General features: G+C 40.7%; 1 protein-coding gene across 1 annotated transcript in view; it reads right to left on the bottom strand.

Annotated features, from left to right (window-relative positions):
* Nucleotides 1-3,531: 3,531 nt before the first annotated feature.
* The window catches only part of pdlim5a (PDZ and LIM domain 5a), a 67,472-nt gene continuing 47,315 nt past the window's right edge, over nucleotides 3,532-23,688 (bottom strand). The window contains exons 9-14 of the mRNA XM_079251648.1: nucleotides 20,403-20,485; nucleotides 14,862-15,063; nucleotides 12,780-12,960; nucleotides 10,209-10,329; nucleotides 6,647-6,762; nucleotides 3,532-5,447 (exon numbers count right to left, since the gene is read on the bottom strand). Coding sequence (XP_079107774.1) covers nucleotides 5,358-5,447; nucleotides 6,647-6,762; nucleotides 10,209-10,329; nucleotides 12,780-12,960; nucleotides 14,862-15,063; nucleotides 20,403-20,485 — 793 coding nt within the window. The 3' untranslated portion in view covers nucleotides 3,532-5,357. The remainder of the gene's footprint in view (nucleotides 5,448-6,646; nucleotides 6,763-10,208; nucleotides 10,330-12,779; nucleotides 12,961-14,861; nucleotides 15,064-20,402; nucleotides 20,486-23,688) is intronic.

The raw sequence follows: 23,688 nt of genomic DNA, 5'->3' as shown, positions 1-23,688 counted from the left end.
TAAAATTAGAATGAAGCTTTTATCAACATTAAAGAAAGAGTAAAAAAAAAAAACTATAACAATGATAGGTAAGAGATGACTGAAAAGCTGCTAGAAATTTAACAGCTTATGTGAACTTTTAACTTGTAACACATATAATCAAGGTAAGCAATCATTTTCCTGTGATTGTTTTTCTTTTTCTTCTTCTTCCCTCTTAGACAACAGAACTTGAGGCATGCTGATAAATGTGAGCCACAAGGATGAGAGGTCACTAGATGGGGCACAGCCTGTTTATTATCTCAGATCTATAAGCTTTGAGGCACTGTGAAAATATGCACACCAGAGTATTTGTTTGAGAATTCAGGTAAAGATAAATGCAGGAACATCTGAATAAATCAAGCTGACATTGTAATTAAAAAGACAGCAAGATCTTCAAGAGGATGGCCTCAGGCTCAAGGATCTGATCTGTATCTGCTGATCACTATCAGCTCCATCTCCAAGTTGCGGAAATGGCTGTTCAAGAAACTTAACACTGTCAAACTATCTTCAGATTCACCTGAAAACTTGTTTATAAACCATAAGAAATAGGTTGTAACTCCCCAAAAATAACATCTTGGATCAAGGATGTGTGAAGAGAGAAAAACTGACAGGATCCTTAAAACATACCTGTGTTTATAAGTCATATTGTGAGTTCATGATTTTGACTGGTAACAACTAGATTTCTTCCGGGGATACATTTTAAAAAAGAAGGTATATTTGCCTTTTCTCTCCGCTGTCTTCAGATTTAAACACCAACATCACACTAAAGCAATCAGACTTCACATGACGCTTAATGTAACTGGATTTTTTTTTCCTCGACTGGGCCATGTAAATGCACCCTTTAAATATGTTCTGTCAGCTTTTTCCTCTTTGTGTCCCATTCATCTTTTCTCCAGACAGACACAAATTGAGTTTGTTTTTGGAAAATTCGCTGTTCTTGGCGTGTAGATTAAGCTCCGGCAACGTGATCCGAATTTTCAGCATTCCGTGTCAGACAGCCCTTCTCACATCACAAGGAGTTTAACACCAAGACGTGGCTAAATTGTTCTGTCTCATCGTCTTCAACATTGATTCTGTGTATACACAAAAGATCAGAAAGCGCTGGAAGCATTTTGTTTGCAGCTGCTTGGTGAAACTCAATTACACAACCAATTTAGAACATGTCTGTGTCTCACATTTTTGCAGTATTCCTGACCTAAATAAAACTACAGTTCACAGTGAAGCCTCAGCAACTGCAAATACTTAATACATTGACAGACAAGGAAAACAGTTGACACACACGAACACGTACACACGCACATATGGACCTTTGCTTCTCCCATTCATGATTACTGGGAGTTTTCCTGTATGGTTCTCTTGCCTTGCTGCCCCTCAGACCTCTCAGACAAGGTGAGGTAAGATTTGGAGCCACAGCATTGTGCCATCTGGATATGCAGACATTCTGGTATGCTTGCTCATGTGAACACATACGCACACATGCAGATACACTCTTGTCATAACCCACACTGACAAACACCTGGACCTGGTTACTGGACTCAGAGGGAGAGTGAATACTGTGTGCATGCCTGTGCATATAAGTGGGGTGTATGGGGAATACTGGGTTGTAGGTTATCCTGTGCTTGAGGCTGTGTACAGCCTTTCTTTTTCTTTCCTTCGTTTTTTTTTTTTTTATCCCTTCTGCTGTGTTTACCCTTGAAGAAAGAAAAAAGATGGATCACTGCTACTGCAATATCCATATGAAACATCCCACAGACTGTCTGCTGTAGAACTGTGCAGAATGTTCTCCAGAAACTAAATAACAAGAGGATAAAAGAGAAATTATGCCAATGTAGACATTCGTGATTGGCCCCAATATATTCAAACCTACATGAGAGCAACATGATGGCAGGTTTTCCAATATGTAAACACACATTTTACCCACTCAACTTAGCAAATGATGTAAACATTATCCATATAGTTTCACCATTTTGCCTCTACCTTAAAAATATTGATTGTTAAGGCAGAGTCAGATATTTATAGCTGATAAAATGGACCTCTGGAAAACCAGGTAATCATGAAGGCAAGCGCGATGCAAAGCGGAGGATGATGTTACAGAGCCAAGAATAAACTATCGCTTCAACTTTTCTCTTTCTCTTTGAGTCTTTCAGCAGCGAACCAGCGAGATTATTCTCTAACAACGTTCAATAAATAATTCAACTTCGCGTGAAGGCAGGCTGCCAAAACCACCCAGCAAACTTTACTAAAGAAGAAAGCAGCAGCGTCTATCAAACTTTTTTCTCGGTGCGAATAATTACGCTAAAAAAAAAAAAAAAAAGCGGACCACCGCAGCAAGCAACCACCGCATTTTTTTTTTTTTTTTGTTTGTTTGTTTTTTTGTTTGCTTCACAATTTTTTACTTAAAGTTTACTCACTTCAGGGTGTTTTCTTGCTTTCTTATTTCGATGGCGAGGAAAAGTTTTCGGCTCCTGGTGCAGAAGTGAGTCGATCTGATTCCACGCCGAGTTGAAGTTTTTCTTTATTGCTCGGTCTTGCTCTTCAGCATGGACGGACAGAGAAACATTGGGGCCGTGGGCAAATACATAAAAAGGGCCACCGCTTCTGTCACGTTGGAATCACACAAACAAACTGGATGATACAAGAGGATAAAATGTGCATGGACAACAACTTTTTAGTTATTTTGTGCTCAGTTTGGGTATGTTGAAAATACTGTTTCATTTTATGAACATTTTTCAGCTGTTCAGGATGGTTTTTGTAAATTAGTCATTTGTGTTATTTTATGTCCCTTTATTGATTGATTCACTAAATGTTAAAAGCATTAATTTAAGCATTGACCGCCCCCTTGCTCATTAGAATATTTCATGGTGTCAAACTCTAGTTAAAGCTCTAGTTTAAAGGGAAACTGCACTTGCAATGATTGCCATGAATCCATAGAAAAAAATAAAAAATAATAAAAAATCCCAAAGCTACGAGTGAAGTACTAGATCATTGTGGGTATATCTTTTAAAAAGAAACTACAACTAATTCCAAAACAGACACTGTATATCTGCTAGTTTTTGTGTCATATTCTGTGCTTGGGATCAGTTTTGAATTTTATGAATAGTAGAGACAACTACTTTTATTCATACCTAAAAAGAATAATGAGAGTGTCCTACCTCCGTGGATAAGGCTGACCGGGTTTGTGCAACCAACCAGCTATAGACAAAATCTCAGTTCAGGTGCTTCATTGGCCTTTCCTGATTCCAACATGGTTACCGTCTGTCTCCTAGTTTTCGTGTTCCCTTTGACCTTTCTCAGCAGTGTAGACTTACTAAATTTTATAGTTCATGCTGGTAATTGCATAATTTTGTGCTGTATTTTGTAGTTTTACAAGCAATAATACAGGAAGTTTAGGATGGTAAGAATGTATTACACTAACAAAAATGAGAGCAGACACAAAGAAACACAGGATGTTTCTTAATAGGGATTTCAAAGAACATCATTTATTAAACAACTCAGATCAGTTTTATTCATTTTTTCAAATATTATTTTCAATGTGCAAGTATTTAAAAAAAAAATGTAATAAGATTTCTATACCACCAAACATTGTATTTAACTTCTAAAGTCCCACACAGGAAAAACCCAGCTTTTTGGATGAGGATGCTTTGTTGCTATTTTTTCTGATGCTTGTAAAGTGACACAGAATAGACCATAAATAGACCACATGTACCCAGCAGATATAATACATTATAATTATAATAAAACAAAAGAACACTAAGGGTGGTTAATGGACAGTCAAGCAGATACGCACACACAAAAAAGCAAACACAAAGGAAGACACTCTCTTACACATCCCTTCTTCTCCTACAGTTTGGAAAATTACAAATAGTTACAGAAAATTTAAACATCTATAGTGAACTTAGACTGTGTCTCTCTTCTCAAAACAAAATATACTATCAAAATGAGGAAAAACACCATATTTCCTGTGGGCCAGAAATGAGTACACACTACATTAAGTATTTAGAGGACTGGATAAATCAGAAATACATGCAGTTTATTTTTAATAATATTTTAGGTTAAATAAATAGAAATAGAAATATGACCAAAAAATTGTCACAGAGTCCAAAATCATTACAATTTTTTTGAACTTGTCAGATATTGATACTTGGTCAAGAACTCCTGGCCTGGTATCAATTCAAAGGGGTTTAATTAATACATGATGCTTACATGTTTAAAATACACAACAAATTACATTTTGGTACAAAATTCTTCACCACATTGTCATGACAATGTGCACAGTTATGGGCATTGCTGATGTAACCAAATATGATATCCCTTACATGTGAAAACATAAGGAGTGTACTCCTTACCAAGTATCAGTAAATCGCAATTTGGAAGGGAAAATTATGTTTAGAATTTGATTATCAAAAAAAAAAAAATGAGACCACTCCTTTGTCTTTCTGAAGTGCCTTCATGTTAAAAATGTTCACTACTTTAGAAGCAGACACATTTAGGCAAATATAACCTGTTTTGGTTAAACAAGCTGAAAAGAAATTTAAGAAAATTTACTAACATAATATATTCCCATTAGCTGTTTTTATTCAAAGACAGTAGCTTAAATCATCATTACAGATATTCAGCTAAATCTGTGTACCAAGAAAAGCTATTTAAAAGCTAAAACATTTTAAACTATTAATGCATGTTGTAATATTTTAAACACTATGTGAATGACACTAACGTAAAGCAATGTAAATAATGTGTAATTCTATTAAATTCTATTGATCACAGCTTTTTAACTATGAACATTGAAATTACATTTTTGCATGAACATTTATCTCTGGTTTTGTTATCTGTATTTATCCTCATAGCATGAATATGAATATATATTTTACACACATTTTCTAATTATGTTTATCATGAAAAGCAGTGATATGTAATTTGACAAGGCAAAACAGATCTTATCATTTATCCATTTCAGACACTAAAGATCAAGATTAGGACTTAATAATAAAGATGAGAGCCCTGCGCAGTGGAAAATGTCACTTTGATGTTCCTCAAAGATGTAGCACATGGACTGCATCAAGTGGTGGTAAAACAGTATGGTGTGCATGAGTGCATGAAATCCATTTAGTGCATGAAATTCAATTTAAACTAATCACTTGTTTTCTAAACAAAATTGGTCAAAACTAAGAATAATTTCTATTAACTTTGTTATTTTGTCTTATAGTAGAACCCACCAGCATGCAGGAATAAGTACTGACTGAGTTGGATGTTTACACAAGCTAAGTTCTCTTTCTACACTAAGGTGTTCTTCATGAAAGGGGAGACCATGGGGCCAGAGACGTGTTAGAGGGGTCCAAGCTTCATGTCTTTAACATATGTGAATGTTTCTTGCAAAGAGGTTTGTCCTTCTTAGAGAAGAATGTTTGACCCTCCAGAGTTGTACAGCACACCTGTAAAGAGCCCACCATGCATATACACCATGCATATACACACATACACACACATACACACACACACACACACACACACACACACACACACACAATGGCACACAAATTACCAGTTGTCAAAACACTTTATGAAAGGACCAGTTTGACAACAAAGGGAGAAAAGACAGGAAGAAAAACATGTCTGAAACACACATTTGCATGCTGCCTATACACAACATCTGCCATAAAAGAAGGAAAACAAGTCATAAACTACAAAAACAAAATACAAACACCAGCCTGAAACTAAAAATAAGGACACAGCAACTGTACCATTTTGAAGGCATTACAGATCTATTACAGCGGGTAATGAAATAGCACAATATAAACACAGTGGCAAAACCACAGAAGACTGTTATTGGTTCATCCCAAGGACAAAATAGAATAGAAAAAAAGTGCAACATCACATATGAGATACCATGCTAATCATACAATAAAACAGTCATGTGAAAAACAGGGAGGCAAGCAAGATGTGTTCAGCTTAGTTACAATAATACAGCAAATTAATTTTGATGATAAGATCTCAATCAAGTAAGACTAAAAGTGTCAAATGCATTGATTCGTGTTGTATAACTGGATTACAATAGTTTCCTATTACAGATCAATGTAATAGGAAACTGATCATGCAAAAATTAGGAGCATTTAAGTTAGGGATGCACCGATACCAGTATCGGTATCAGCATCAGCTCAACACCAAGTGTGTGTACTCGTACTTGATATTAATAAAATTGTACTGATACCACAACAGACACCACACTAGTCAAGCTAGCGCAGATGTGTTTGATGACATGCTTCCGACATGTTTTAAAAGAAATAAATGCCTTGAATGTTAAAATATGACATTTTTTGTTACACTAAAACAGTGATCTTCACAGACCTCCCAATAAGTGGATCGGTGCATCCCTAATTTAAATGGAATGGACACTGTACTAGTATAGATGGTCATGCGTGCCATTATGACCTCCTGAGTACAAGGCTCCAAGTTTGGCTCTCCGTATACAAAGAACAGCATGATTGTATCTTTTTTATTAGGGTGTGTACTTTTTACCCTTATGATGTAAAACGATTTAAACCAAAAAGAAGTCAAATAAATAGAGCTCTATCAGTTATGTAAATAAGGTTTATCAAATCATGCATGCAACATGTGTTTAATCTTCACTTACAGCACAAACAAAGCAGGTGTCATGCCAAGTGTAACCCAGTGCCTCCAGGAATTTGTCTCCAGCCTCAATGGGAAACTCACAGCCATGGCAGCCAGTCCCAAACAAACTGTAAAAGTCTTTTGGAAAAGAAAAGAATATGAAACGCCTTAAAATCATTCGGTTGAGGTTCAGCTTTGATGACATAGCATGTTTTGAGAATAATAACTCGAAAATGATGATGCAAAAACAGTGTACAAACAGATAATATCTGAAAACAAGGACAACACACCAGATCATTTAGCAAATGCTTTGAACATATCAAAAATTAAAAAGAGATCTACTTGTACTTTTTCATCTCCCAATCGCTGGATATTTTCCATTTTATCATAAAATTATTTCCCAGACAAAATACTATAGTACCAAAGTAATAACAACAATGTAGCAACTGTACACTAAGTTCCACACTTGTTCTTACTCTGCTCCAGGGTAGTATTCAGACCACTACCCACAGCTCATGATCGTAGGGTAGGGTAGGGTCGGCTGAAATCTTTGCCTTTTGGCTCAGCTCCTTCGTCATTACAACAGACAAATGTAGTCTGCATCACTACAGACGCTGCGCCAATCCACCTGTCGATCTCATGTTGCATCATTCCCTCTCTCGTGAACAGGACACAGAGAAAATTTTACTCCTCCACTTGGGGCAGGAACTTATTCTCGGCCTGGAGAGAACATCACCCTTTTCTAACTGAGAACATGGTCTTGGATTTGAAAGTTGTGTTTCTCCTCCCAAGTACTTCCCACTTGGCTGTGAATTGCCTCAAGAGCTGGAGATCACGGTCCCATGGAGCTGACAGAACCAGATCATCTGCAAAAGCTACATGCTTCCAGAGCACCCAACACAGGGTGCACAATCAAGCACCTTTTCCGAGTCCACAAGGCACATGTAGACTGGTTTGTCAAAGTCCTACACCCCCTCCAAGACCCTGAAATAGATGTAGATTTGGACCACTGTTCCACAACCAGGACAAGGACCTTCTCCCCTCATCCCCCTCATTTCAAAGTTCAACTATCCGATGGATCCTCCTCTCAGTGACCTCTGAATAAATCTTACCAGGGAGGGTGAGGAGTGTGTTTGGTTAGAACCACCCTCTGGACCCTCTTGTTAAAGAGGGGGACCACCACCCCAGTCTGCCAGTCCAGAGGTAGTGTTCCTGATGTCCATGCGATGCTGCAGAGGGATGTCAACCAAGACAGCCCACAGCATCCAGAGCCTTGAGGAGCTTCATTCCCAGCCTCTCCACTCCCAAAGCCTTGCCAACAAAGAACTTTATAATCATCTCACCAACCTCAAGATGCCACCACTGAGTCTGCTTCTTCATCGGAAGACATGTTAGTGAGATTAAAGTGGTCTTCAGAGAGGATATTCCCATGACCAACCCACAACGTCCCAAGTTTAGGTCAGCAGCCCCCCATCCCGACTGCACTGTCTTGATGATGCACTTCTTCCCTCTCCTGAGCCACCTGATGGTGGACCAGCGTCTTCTTAAAGCAATTCAGAAGTAAATCTTCATGGTCTCTCCAAACTCATCCCATGCCCAAGTTTTTGCCAATACCCATCAGCTCGACCAGAAAGAATAGCTACGGTTTTTCACAGCTAATGGGGATCTAATTAAAAAGAAAGAAAGAAAAGCTGCTTCCAGAGTCCCACAGACCAAAAACAGCCAATGAGACTTCTTCAGCTTGATGGCATCTCTCACTGTTGGTATCCATCAGTGAGTTTATACTATAACAAGCACAGATGATAACAGTCACAACTCTGGCTGGTCACCTCAACAATGAAGGCATGGAACATTGAACTTAATATCCAACCAGAACATGGTTTGAAACTCTGGACATTTAGGCCTGTCAGGCCTGACCAGTATCCTCACCCACCATCTAAACCAACTTACCATCGGGTGGTGATCAGTTGACTGCTTACCTTCTCTGTAACCCATTATCCAAGACATGTGGGTATGAATCTGATTATACAACTGCAAAGTTGATTATTGAACTGCGGTCTAGACCGTCCTGATGCCAAGTGCACATGTAGACACTTATGCCTCGCTATGAAGATTGGTGTACCTTGTATACCATTTAGGCTCCTTCCACACCATGTCTCTAGAACTAGCTTTTATATACAAGGACATCACCACTAGTGTCTGCACCTTCAGCCACTGCCCAGCTCACATTGCAAGAGATCACAAGAATCAAGCCAAAAAGCAAATAATTATAATTCAAGAGAATATTTACTTAAACCCAGATAGAATAATGAGTTTTTAGTTTACACTGAAAGACAATGTTGCCAGCAGTTTGTGCCAGCATTTTTGAAGCGTAAAGCCTAACAGAAACCTGTCCTCCTTTGTTACCAACCAACATCTTTAAGAAGTAGTCTAGTGTAAAGCAATTTAACGCCTTACTGGTTAGCAAAACAAACTAAAGGTCAACAAGAAAACTAACAGGGAACTAGTATTAAGAATTTGAAACAAAATGTGCTCTCTTTTAAATTCTATTCAGTCCTCAAATTAACCCTCTGATACATGAATTATTCAGAAACATTGCCATATTTTTTCCACACATAGTATTTTAATCCTATAGACATGTTATTTTTAGTAATGTTAGGTCATTTATTTATTTTTACGTATTGTACAAAAACATATGTAAACATTTATACAAACAAATGTCCTTTAAACATATTGCTATCATTCTCTTGTCCAAATGAGCACTAAAACAAACTTTGTAATTCTTTGTATTCATATCAAATGAGTGATAATGTATTGGGTGACTCACTAAAGTCCAATGAAATAGCCAGTTTGCATATATATATATATATATATATATATATATATATATATATATATATATATATATATATATATATATATATATATATATATCAAACATGTATGCTTATTGAAGAAAACTGCAATCAAACTTTATTTACAGTGGACACTGTGCAACAAAGGGTTAACTAGCTGTTGACTGCACAGTAAATTGTAATGGCTGATAGGACATAAATGAGCATATTAAGTTAATCCAGACCACAAACTGCCTTTAAAGGCACAAGTGACTCTTTTTTTTTTGTTAGTTTTTTTTTTTGTATTACTATGAGACAGAAAACTTTTATTAATCCAGCTAACCTTTGTTACTTAAACCCTCTTGGAATCAGGTCTGGCTAAAGGTATGAGAAGCTAAGCTGGCAGTACATGTTCATAACACAGTCTTGTTGTTGATATTTACATTATCCACTAAAGGCCATCTCAGGTGACAATAGCATTATCACTACAACGCTGCACTGGGAATATCATTAGTATCTTACTAATTGATTGATCAGTCAGTTAGCAGCAATAAGATGCTGAACTAAAGTTCCATGTAATTTATTTATTATTTGTTTTCCTCTGTTTATAATCTAGAGCAATCTTGAGGATTAAGATGAAGCAACACATTTGTTTGGCCTTGTCTTTTTCTGTACTGCTGCAAACTGAACTATCTCACACAAGCATTCATAAATAAATATAGATATTGGTAAAGCCCCTGTATCACTGACCTTGCTCACAGTATGGTTCTCCATCCTCCAGGTGGAAGGTGTTGTTTCTGATTGGCTGCTGACAGGCAGCACACAGAAAGCAATAAACATGCCATGTTTGTTTGAGTGCATTTATTACCTCCTGCATGTAAGACAACAAAAACAAAAGACATCAGTTTTTGTCATTAATTGCTGTTGGGTTTGAATGGATAAAGCTGTCTGTTGTATGTGTATCAGTCCTTCAGTCAGTCTTATTTTCTCATGTCACCTTTCAATATTCCTTTTTTGTTTTTTTTTTCTTCTAGAATCTCATGACCCAGCTTAAAATAGACATACTGATTTCTTTCCCAGCCTTAAACTGTGAGAACAAGACAGGACAGGGAATCAATGGAAAGTTGGTGGGCCGGAGTGAAATGAAGGATTAGGAGAGAGGGAGTGAGAAAACAGGTTAATAAGAAGCTGTAAGCTGGTTGAAGATGTGTGAGAAATAGAGGGTTGAAAGGGATTGAGGCTAAAGAGGTTAGGACATGTGAGAGATGAATGTCAGAGCTGTTCTGAGAGCAGTGATTTCAGCTTCATGACAATTTGGGTTCAAACCGCACTTGCAGCTTTTAGGCCTCTAAGCCTAATTCTCTTAACATCAGAGTGTGCTCTGCATTCCATAATCTCTGCGGTGGTCATCACAGATAAGTCTATGTTAAACTTTCTTGCCCCTGTAGGTTTGAAACTAAGAAGAAACAATATTTCTAAAAGAGATGATTTGATGGTGGCAGCTTCTGTGCTTTGTTTACTTGTCAGGGAACCTACCACAGAGACTAACAAGTACAGGTACATCTCAGAAAATCACAATATTATGAAAAAGTTTAATATATTTTGACACTCATTTCAGAATGTGAAACCCATATATTATATAGATTCTTACACATAGATTGAAACATTTAAAAAATTTATTTATTGAAAGTTTGATGATTCTGGCTTATAGATAATTAAATATTATAATATTGTGGAAAACCTTCAATCTTAGAAAGTCATGATGTCATAAGATCAATGAAAAAAGAATATTTTAAATAGAAATGTCAGGCTCCTGAGAAGTATGTTCATTTCCATGCACTCAGTACTTAGTTGGACCTCCTTTTGCATGATTTACTGTATCAATGCGGCGTGGCAATGGAAGCGATCAGTGTGTGACACTGCTCAGGTGTAATGGAAGCCCAGGTTGCTTTGATAGCAGCCTTCAGTCATCTACATTGTTGGGTCTGGTGATTCTCATCTTCCTCTTGCCAATACCCCACAGATTCTCTATGGGATTCTGGTCAGGTGAGTTTGTTGGCCAATCAAGCACAGTAACACCATGGTCATTGAAGCAGCTTTTGGTACCTTTGGCAGTGTGGACAGGTGTCAAGTCCTGCTGGAAAAATAAAATTGGCATCTATATAAAGCTTGTCAGCATAAGGAAGCATGAAGTGCTCTAAAATTTCCTGGTAGATGGTTGTGTTGACTGTGCACTTCAGAATACACAGTGGACCAACATCAGAAGATGACATGGCTCTCCAAATCATCACTGACTGTGGAAAATTTACACTGGACTTCAAGCAACATGGATTCTGTACCTCTCCACTCTTCCTCCAGACTCTGGGACCTAGATTTCCAAATGAAATAAAAAATTTTCTTTCATCTGAGACACAGTCCAGTCCTTTTTCTCCTTAGCCCAGGTGAGATGCTTCTGTTGTTGTCTCTGGTTCAGGAGTGGCTTGACACGAGGAATGTGACATTTGTAGCCATTGTCTAGGATTTGAAAGTGCGTTGTGGCTCTTAATGTGCTGAGTCCAGCTTCAGTCCAGTCCTTGTGAAGCTCCCCAAATTCTTGAATGGATGTTGCTTGACAATCCTCTCAAGGCTGCGGCTATGCCTTCTGCTGGTGCACCTTTTCCTTCCACTCAACTTTCCATTCATATGCTTGGATACAACAGTCTGTGAACAACCAGCTTCTTTAAAAATGATCTTTTATGGCTTTCCCTCCTTGTGGAGGGTCAACGATCATTTTCTGGACATCTGTCACGTCAGCAGTCTTCCTCATGATTGTCAATATTTGAAATGTTTCACTCTATTTGTAATGAATCTATAAAATATATAGGTTTTACATTCTGAAATGAGTAACAAAAAATATTGAACTTTTTCAAAGTATTCTAATTTTCTGAGATGTACGTGTACATTAAAAAAGAAAAAAGTATATATTGACAGAAAGTAGAATCTGTGCAAGACAGAAGGGAGAACTGTCACACTGTCTTCAGATAACAGGTGGTGCAGCAAGCACACACCATGTTGCTGTCACTTAGATCTAAACAGTAATTGATTAATAACTCATTCATTCATTCATTCATTTTCTGAACCGCTTATTCCAATTCAGGGTCGCGGGGAAGCTGGAGCCCAGCTGGCTTTGGGCGACAGGCAGGGTACACCCTGGACAGCTCACCAGTCCCTCGCAGGGCATTAATAACTCAAAATATTTAAATAAATGATTATAATGCTGGGCAGGAAAGCTTGTATCCCTCTTTATTATCATCTTTTTTGTCTTTCTTTACACCAACTCACCCCAAGTATCTTGGCTTGGCAGCGGCTGCATGTAGGAGCAAAGAACTCTTCATAGCAGTGTTCACAGTACACAGATCCCTTTTCTTCCACAAAACCAACATCAGCAAGGGACACGCGGCAGTGTACACAGTTAAATTCCTCCTTATGCCACGATTTCCCCATTGCAACCAAAAATGGCCCTCTGAAAAACAAAATAGAAAGCCAGAGGTTAAATGTAAATAAAAGTAAATTAATCTAAAAATGTTTACTGGGAATGAACAAACCTGTGCATAGGATATGCAGGCAGCTGCATGTATTACATAGACATCTCATTAAAATGAATGTGAGCAAAGTTAAGCTGTATCAGTGAGGCACTTAGATATAAAATACAAGCTCTTTGGAAAGTCAGTCGTAACTCTGAATTATTCTTATCCATTCTTTATGGTAAAATCTTCAGAATATTTACCACATTTTATGTGGAAGTCTTGTCATAGAACCTGCTGAGAACTGATTAGTCAGCAATTGTGTATTTTTTAAATGACAAAATATTCCCCAACATAAGACCTGGCACATATAGTGGGTTTGATCAGGAGTGCTATGTGGAGCAGTTTTAGTAGTATTCTTCTATAAACATGTAAAGGACACAAACTGATCATCAAATATTTAGGTAAAATGGGAAAAGAATGGAAACTTATTTACTGAACTTACCTGAGCAAGTTCTAAGAGTGGCCCAACCTGTCAGCTATTAGCATGTGAGCAACCCATTCCAGGGTGATAAGCAACATCAGGTGACAAGATAATGCTCAGTCTATCAGCTCCCACACAAGATGAAACAGTACAGAAGAAGATGCAAGTTCATTTTCATATCCTTAACTAAGCACTTCTTGATTTAAACTTCATGGATAAAAGTTTGTCCAGACTTCAGATTGTTAAAAGATCAAATTCAAATGAAATGACTTCTTTCTTCATGTAAAACAAGATATTTGTGTCAGAAAAGACTTTGTTTACATCAGCTGTTGTTGATTAGACATAATGGTTTTACATGTTGACATTGTTACATGGTATTTTTTAAATTGGGGAGTTGATAAATGGACACAACAGGAAAATCAAGTCATAAATTCTTTCTCATTCCTATTTATTTATTTTAATGTTTTTAGGTTGTGTTTTTACCGGCGTTCATCTGTTTGTTTGTTCATCTGTTTGTGTGTTTGTTTGTGTTCAAGATAACTCAAAACGTTATGGATGGATTTTCAAGAAATTTTCAGGAGTTGTTGGAAATGTGAAAGAGAAGACGTGATTTAATTTAGGTGGTGATCCGGATCACCGTTTGGATCCAGGATTTTTTTAAAAGGATTCTTCAACATTGTGGTTGGTGGAGGTTTGCGCTTTCTGAGTGCTTTTTTGGTTATCTATTTATATTTCTTTGTTAAGGGTTACATATTTTTCTTTCTTTAGCACAGTTTGAAATAACTTCTCCTATAATAACATAAAATCCAAATTATTATGCAAAAGTCGGATTTGTGGTGTTAATGCTTTTACTTTGAACAAGCACGAGGATGAAGAAATATGGCATTTTCAATATTTGTTGTTTTTTCAGCTAATGTGGTAGAAGTTTTTTTCAAGGATTATTTGTCTTTTGAAATGATGGTACCCTTAATTTTTCACAGGTAAAAAAAAAAAGAAGAATACCAGGATTTTCAAGGTATGTGAACATTTCTGAGAGCTTCTGGCATCTAAAGCTTAAAAAACATTGCATTTAAAAGCAGAGTCACTGAAGATTTACTAAATATATCAGATTTCCTTAAAAGCATTAAATGTCTAGCAGCTAAAGATTAGCTGCTTAGACCCCTTAACACCATTCAAAGTATTCACACTAAAAGTAGAACTTACAATGGCAAATAAGCCAGGAAGTTGAGTATTCAATTACACATTAAAACTAATTAATTAATGATAGATTTATTTTTTATGTTTATGCAGCACCTACCTCCAAAGTTCAGTTATCATTCCTTCTTTAAAACAGAAAAGCATCTATGTGGACAGTCCACGCAGACACATCCACCCTGTGGTGATCATTGGCATTAAGCACTGTGTATGTTCCCTAACCTGATGACCATGTTGCAGTGTGCACACATGGGTGTTCGAGTCCCAGCAGGGATATGTTCTGCCATTTGAACCAAAGTGTCCTCATCTTTAGGGTGTGGCTGAGGCACTGGTCGAGCTGGGACAGGACCCTTTGGCACACTTGTGCTGCCATTACCCTTCATCCCGAAAGATGGAGTGATCAAACCCATCTTTTGGCCGAGACCTACAGAAGGTGGAAGAGACAAAAGACTCTACTGATTAAGAGACGTGGAAGTAGACATGTTTTAAAGGGTAAAGCAAATATGCAAAACAATTTTTAAGAAAGCACTTTTGGGGGCCGCTAGGGCTGTGGGTATGTGTGTTTCTTCCCTAGTTTGTAAGTTATTTGACCTCTGGCCTCTTTGACTACACACCCAGCAGGTGTCATGTTTTTGCATGCAGCTGGCTGACTACTGCTGTCACATCCATGGATTCACCACATCAATCTTCACAAACACGCTGAATTTTTCTACTTTCAACACATTCCTATGGGCTATATGTACGCACACATTACCAAACACACACAACCATGCACAGACCACCAAGACATTCCATCTGCTAACACCCAGACACCTGGCTAAACATGTAGTTTGGCCTTTGGTCTCCACAGTATAGATGGAAATGAGATGTTTTGGAAGTATGTTAACAGTAAAGAAAAGCCTGCATTACAGTGTGATTTTACAACTAAATGTAATGTAGGTGGCTTTACAGTGGTTTGGGTGAGCAGGATATTTATTTTAATCCTTCTATTTTGAGGTAATAGTTTGGATATGTTAGACTCATTCAAACCTTCACTATGTACACAATACCAAAGAAGGCTACTGTTAGATGTAATAGATGGATGAGTGTGAATGTTTCTTTACAATATGATTGTTACTACAATTTCCTACAAAAGAAAGCTTTGGAATTTATGACAAATCTATTTTTTGTACACAATTTTATCTCACAGCCTCTAAGAGAAGCTGTCATTAATCATGCTAGCGTGTATGTAAAGACAGAACGTGGAATGAATGAATCGGCAACTGAAGGATTCAGATGCTTGTAGCTATGATTGTGTTTCCAAAATTCAGCTGAAACATTTTCCTGTTCTTTTTACAAATCACTGCCATAAGTAAATAACCAAGCTTTTGTAACTACATTTCGAGCTGTCTCTTTTTTAGATCCTAAGTGGGACACTGGCTTACTGCTGCTGCGGGACTATATGACTGCTAATAAATTCTAGCAAGGGACTGCTGTTATCATTTTTGTTCAACAGCACTTACATCAGGTGGAGAAATGAAAGAGAGCAACAGTGTTCAAAGATGAGACGGAGTGGAAGCTGTAGAATAAACCTATATCTAAATTAACATGATATATAGAAACTATACAAGATAATGTGAATCATACACAGAACAGACATCCATGTTAGGCTGAGTGCTGATGGGAATAATATTGCAGCTCTGTGTCTTTCCTCCAGAACATAATTCCTAACTCCCCTCTGGTACCCTTAATAAATATTATCTTCCTGACAAAGTAGAGCTATTGCACGTGTGATGGAACAAGGTGCCATGGGCAAATTTGGACCAGCTTAATGGCCTTCCAAAAAGGAAAAACATGAGAAAAGGAAAAGAAACTGTGCAATGACCTATTTCATAACACATGTCAAGCTTCAACCATGGAAAATAAGTCTTTTTTCCCCTTGCTAACTGGCTGAATCAATATTCAGCCCAACAGCTGTAAATCACTTTCACACTCTTCTAGTACTTGGAGCCTTGCGTTGTGGCATGTGAGAAGAAAAAAAAAAAAAAAAAAACTTTCTTCCTTTTACCAGCGCAGTGTTTTGACCAAATAATAAGCTCAAATACAAACTTAAAAGATTTTGCCAACTTTCTAACTGGGTGCATCCTACATGATTGTATTCAACTTGATTTTGTGGGTGTGACAGATGCTTAAAAAATGATTAATTGGGAATTATTAAACTGATTTAGTGAATAAAATACCAAAAAACCTCTCCCTGAGCCGTCACCTTATCGTGGTGGAGGGGTTTGTGCGTCCCGAAGATCCTAGCAGCTATGTTGTCGGGGGCTTTATGCCCCTGGTAGGGTCACCCATGGCAAACAGGTGTCTAGGGGAGGGACCAGACCAAGCACGGCTCATAGACCCCTATGACGATGACAAACCTGGGCATAAATGTTCCCTTGCCCGGACGCGGGTTACCGGGACCCCCCTCTGGAGCCAGGCCTGGAGGCGGGGTACGAGAGCGAGCGTCTGGTGGCCGGGCCTTCGCCCATGGGGCCCGGTCGGGCTCAGCCCGAAAGGGTTACATGGGCCCCACCTCCCGTGGGCTCACCATCTGCGGGAGGAGCCGTAGGGGTCGGGTGCAATGTGAGCTGGGCGGCAGCAAGGGGCGGGGACCCTGGCGGTCCGATCCCCGGCTGCAGAAGCTGGCTCTAGGGACGTGGAACGTCACCTCTCTGGTGGGGAAGGAGCCTGAGCTTGTGCGCGAGGTTGAGCGGTTCCGACTAGATATAGTTGGACTCACCTCGACGCATGGCCTGGGCTCTGGAACCAGTACCCTCGAGAGGGGCTGGACCTTCTTCCACTCTGGAGTTGCTCATGGTGAGAGGCGCCGAGCAGGTGTGGGCATTCTCATCAGCCCCCAGCTTGGTGCCTGCACATTGGGGTTTACCCCGGTGGATGAAAGGGTAGTTTCCCTCCACCTCCGGGTGGGGGGACGGGTCCTGACTGTTGTCTGTGCTTTTGCGCCGAACAGCAGTTCAGAGTACCCACCCTTTCTGGGGTCCTTGGAGGGAGTGCTGGAGGGTGCTCCTTCTGGGGACTCCATTGTTCTGCTGGGGGACTTCAATGCTCACGTGGGCAATGACAGTGAGACCTGGAGGGGAGTGATTGGGAGGCATGGTCCCCCCCCTCTGAACCCAAATGGTGTTTTGTTGTTGGACTTCTGTGCTCGTCATGGATTGTCTATAACGAACACCATGTTCCAGCATAAGAGTGTCCATATGTACACCTGGCATCAGGATTCCCTGGGCCTCAGTTCAATGATCGACTTTGTAGTCGTATCGTCAGACCTGCGGCCACATGCCTTGGACACTCGGGTGAAGAGGGGGGCGGAGCTGTCAACTGATCACCACCTGGTGGTGAGTTGGCTCAGATGGTGGGGGAGGAAGCCGGTCAGAGCTGGCAGGCCCAAACGTGTTGTGAGGGTCTGCTGGGAACATCTGGCTGAGTCCCCTGTCAGAGCGAGCTTCAACTCCCACCTTCAGCAGAGCTTCGAACATGTCCCGGGTGAGGCGGGGGACATTGAGTCCGAATGGGCTGTGTTCCGTGCCTCTATTGCTGAGGCGGCCAGCCGGAGCTGTGGCTGCAAGGTCGTTGGTGCCTGTCGTGGCGGTAATCCCAGGACTCGTTGGTGGACACCAGCAGTGAGGGATGCCGTCAAGCTGAAGAAGGAGTCCTATCGGGCCTTCTTGGCCTGTGGGACTCTGGAGGCAGCTGATGGGTACCGACGGGCTAAGCGGCATGCGGCTTCGGCCGTTGCCGAGGCAAAAACTCGGGCATGGGAGGAGTTCGGCGAGGCCATGGAGAAAGACTTCCGGACGGCTTCGAGGAGATTCTGGTCCACCATCCGGCGGCTCAGGGGGGGGAAGCAGTGCTCCATCAATACTGTGTACAGTGGAGATGGGGAGCTGCTGACCTCAACTCGGGACGTTGTGGGTCGGTGGAGGGAATACTTCAAAGACCTCCTCAATCCTACCAACACGGCTTCCCATGAGGGAGCAGAGCTGGTGGACTCAGGGGTGGACTCTCCTATCTCTGGGGCTGAAATCGCTGAGGTGGTCAAAAAGCTCCTTGGCGGCAAGGCCCCGGGGGTGGATGAGATCCGCCCGGAGTTCCTTAAGGCTCTGGATGCTGTGGGGCTGTCCTGGCTGACACGCCTCTGCAGCATCGCGTGGACATCGGGGGCAGTACCGCTGGATTGGCAGACTGGGGTGGTGGTCCCCCTTTTTAAGAAGGGGGACCGGAGGGTGTGTTCCAATTACAGGGGAATCACACTCCTCAGCCTCCCTGGTAAGGTCTATTCAGGGGTCCTGGAGAGGAGGGTCCGCCGGATAGTCGAATCCCGGATTGAGGAGGAGCAGTGTGGTTTTCGTCCTGGTCGCGGAACAGTGGACCAGCTCTATACCCTCTCTGGGGTCCTGGGGGGGGCATGGGAGTTTGCCCAACCAGTCTTCATGTGCTTTGTGGACCTGGAGAAGGCATTCGACCGTGTCCCCCGGGGGCTCCTGTGGGGGGTACTCCGGGAGTATGGGGTACCGGACCCCCTTGTACGAGCTGTCCGGTCCCTGTACGACAGGTGTCAGAGCTTGGTCCGCATTGCCGGTAGTAAGTCGGATTCGTTTCCGGTGAGAGTTGGACTCCGCCAAGGCTGCCCTTTATCACCGATTCTGTTCATAACTTATATGGACAGAATTTCTAGGCACAGCCGAGGGGTTGAGGGGATCTGACTTGGTGGCCTCAGGATTGGGTCCCTGCTTTTTGCGGATGACGTGGTCCTGTTGGCTTCGTCTGGTCGTGATCTCCAGCTCTCGCTTGAGCGATTCGCGGCCGAGTGTGAAGCGGCTGGGATGAGAATCAGCACCTCAAAATCTGAGACCATGGTCCTCAGCCGGAATAGGGTGGATTGCCCTCTCCGGGTCGGGAGTCAGGTCCTGCCTCAAGTGGAGGAGTTTAAATATCTCGGGGTCTTGTTCACGAGTGAGGGAAGGATGGAGCGTGAGATCGACAGACGGATCGGTGCGGCGTCTGCAGTAATGCGGGCTCTGCGCCGGTCTGTCGTGGTGAAGAAGGAGCTGAGCCAGAAGGCGAAGCTCTCGATTTACCAGTCGATCTACGTTCCTACCCTCACCTATGGTCATGAGCTGTGGGTCGTGACCGAAAGAACGAGATCTTGTATACAGGCGGCTGAAATGAGTTTCCTCCGCAGGGTGGCCGGGCTCTCCCTTAGAGATAGGGTGAGGAGCTCAGTCATCCGGGAGGGGCTCAGAGTAGAGCCGCTGCTCCTTCGCATCGAGAGGAACCAGTTGAGGTGGCTCGGGCATCTGGTCAGGATGCCTCCTGGACGCCTCCCTGGTGAGGTGTTCCAGGCACGTCCCTCGGGGAGGAGACCCCGGGGAAGACCCAGGACACGCTGGAGGGATTACATCTCTCGGCTGGCCTGGGAACGCCTCGGGATCCCCCCCGCAGAGTTGGCAAATGTGGCTGGGGAGAGGGAAGTCTGGGCTTCCCTGCTTAGGCTGCTGCCCCCGCGACCCGACCCCGGATAAGCGGCAGAAGATGGATGGATGGATGGATGGAATACCAAAAAATTGCTCAAGGACTAGACCCTATTCCGGCTAGTATAATGCATGAGTACTTCCCGGACAGGGACCCGTTCTTTTCATAAGTAGCTGATTGAAAAACAAAACAAAACAAAAAAACAATAAAATATGTGGTATCACAAAAGAGCTCAGGTGTACTGTTTACCCTGGATTGAAGCAGGTCCTTTGATCATAGTTTTAACAACTGCAGATTCATGGGAGTTGAGTTCAGGCTCCTCACTCTCGGCACTGCATGTAGAGACAGAGAGACAATAAAAATTATATTTAGTCGAAATCACTTCACATCACCAAATGTTTTGGTATCAAACCCAAGATGACAAAATTACAATATACTTGGCAACAAAGGCTGAGAGAGGGCCTAGAATTGTCAGCTCACTCAAGGCCCACTATAAATGTAAGGTGAATGATAAAATTGCAGCTAAACAATTCAATTTCTTAAGGTCATGTGTCAAAATCCAGTATGACAGCCTCCAGTCCATGCTTGTTGACAGAGCAAAAATGGTGCAGGTCACTCAAAACAGACTGCAACTATGGCAGGAACACTACAGTACTTGACTTCATGCATGTGTCACCTTTCAAACAGAGGAATGTGGCAGCAATTATGTACCTCTAAGACCAATGTTTCCAGATATGGTATATTTCTGCTCAACTGGACTTCTTTTGGACACACTGGGCTTTGTACACATTGCTTTAGGAAGGTTAACAGAATTTCGGATGCTTTTTTTAATTTACATTTCATTTTTAGAATCTTTTCTGAAGAAAACACATAGTTTGCATAAAGTGGTTAAAATAAAAAAATAAAAAAAAACAAACAACTTTCAGTAAAGTGTTGTGTCTTTGCACTTATATGTTCCAATAATATACCTAGATAGATAGATAGATAGATAGGTAGGTAGGTAGGTAGGTAGGTAGGTAGGTAGATAGATAGATAGATAGATAGATAGATAGATAGATAGATAGATAGATAGATAGATAGAATAGATAGAATAGATAGAATAGATAGATAGATAGATAGATTACTCTATCTATAGGTTAGATCACTCTATTGTTCCAATATGAACTATGTGTAACTTACTGGATAGTTGTGGTGGATTCATTCATACTTGATCAGGAAACCTGTCGTGTTCCCCTCTTTGGGGGGGTTTTGTGTGTGCTTTTTGTGCAGTTTATATTCCGATTTTGGCTGTTTTTTTCTCGAGGTGAATAGGTTTTGAATTTTGTTTGAACTGGAAACTTTCAGTCAGATCTGATAACCCTGACTAAGGGTACATCAATTCCAAAGTGATACCAAAATATTTTAAGAACTCAGATGAGCAGATGAGAGGAGCAGATAATGGAGGGAAATGTGAAAATGTTTCCATCACAACTGGACTTTGAAGTAATGTCAGATGACCACATGAAAAGGAGACAAAGTCCCCACCACGCACTGCAGAATCAGATCACATTTATTTAATTCCTTTAAGTGAGTAGTTTGCATACTTTATAGCAAGTCATTGTATGCATTTAACAATGCATACAATGACTGTCCATTCCTTCATATAACAATAAATGCCCTGAACATACATACTAGGGGTTGCTTGGAATTAATTTTCATCGGCGCTGAAAAGATAAAACTAAATTTAATATTTTGTAATGACAAAAGGATTCATTTATCTTTTTATCTATTGAAAACAAACTTTGTTTTCACAAGGAGGCTTGAACTTTTTCTGTCACAGAACATCACAGAATAATCCCATTCAGACTGGTGCTCACTCCTAGTCAGAATTTAGAGACTCAGATCAGTCTAACATGCATGTCTTTGGACTGTGGAAGGAAGCCAGGAGAAAACATACAAACTCCACAGTTTCCCCCAGAGAAACCTACTTGTTAATATGTAAGAATTATACAAATAAGAAAAAATAAATATGTATGTACATAACTAAATAATGTAGGATTTTATTGAGTATGTTTGTGGTCTGCTGCGAGTAATGCTAGTTTCTATTCTAACTGCAGCAAGAATCAAAGACCTGCAATAGCTCTTTCACACTTTGCATGCAACAGTATGTGACTGAAGGAGCTCTGCAGGGCTTTTAGTGTTTAGGAGGGGTGTAGGTCAATGAGAGATCAGCCATTACTTTCTTTTCTCCTTGCACTTCAACTTTTAGGTCCAAGGGCCATCCTACGTGGAGCCGTTCTGTATGGGATGCATGTATATATGTCCATGTATATATACCTAGATGCCGGGATGCCTCAAAATGTCAATCCAGCAATCGACACAAGTTGACGTCATCTAGGATCTACAAACACCCATCACAGATCAATAAATTAACTCCTATCATGTCTGACAAAGAGTTTAATTTAAACATGTCTCAGCATTAGGTTTCATCATGCACCATTTTTGTAGCCCCTCCCCAGCTCTCACGGGAGCTATTTTGATCAATGAAATTAGGTGTAACACAGGAACCACTTACTTTTGAGCCCACCTTAATCATCTCGTTATCCCGAGAAAACAAATTATCCTATTATCACAAAAAACTGTCCTTTGTTATCTCAAGACAATGAGGAAATGAACTTGTTATCTCGAGATGACAATTAAAATAGAATAATCGTCAGGCTCTCTGCTTTCATCCTCAAGGACCAAAGCTGAAGAACTCCACTGTAGGGTTTTAGATAGTAATGCTGTGGCACAGCATGACACACATAATCTCTGAAAAAGTAGAAACAAACAATATTTGTGACATTTCTATATGTGTTTTCTCAAGGTTTTAAAAGATAACACACTTTTTCTGAGACTAACAGTTCATATGAGAATAACAAGGCCTCTGCTGGGTCAAAGTGTTTTCTTGACAATCAAATAGCAAAATATCCTCATGTCATATCATTCATAGAGCAAAGGTCTTATGAGGACAAACATTGTGTTTGACATCAGGTATCACCCTGCCGTCACCTACAACGCAGTGTTGACTCTCCTAGCCAGGATGTTTCACAACATTTCACACAATGAGGGCTTGGGTCATGCAAGTTAACTTTTCACAGGTAACTCTGACTTAAACAACCAACAGAATGTGCTAGTGAGTCAGACAGACAGACCTCTTGAGACACAGGGTGAAAATGGTACCTCAGCAAGTATTGTAGAAATATGTCTCTTTTAGCCAATCAAATGAGTCCCTACAACCTCAAACTCTCTCTTTTCTTACAAAATAATGTTAATACAGTGACTTTGCAAAAATATCAAGAGTGTGTGTGTGTGTTTATCTGCATGTGTATGTCAGTGCCAGTGGAGTAGCTTGTGTGGGCCAACGATCTCTCTCCAGACAAATTACAGCCATAATGCATAGTTGTTGCAGATGCCAACAGTTGGATCAGCGCAACCTTCCCCCTGTGCTGGGCTATTAGGGGACTCATGGCAGACAAGTGTTATGGCAACTGCAGTCATAGTTACGTGGAGTTGT

The sequence above is a fragment of the Telmatherina bonti genome (assembly GCF_933228915.1).
Source record: "Telmatherina bonti genome assembly, chromosome: 13".
In the NCBI taxonomy this organism is placed as follows: Eukaryota; Metazoa; Chordata; class Actinopteri; order Atheriniformes; family Telmatherinidae; genus Telmatherina; species Telmatherina bonti.
This window is presented reverse-complemented; position numbering and strand designations above follow the sequence as displayed.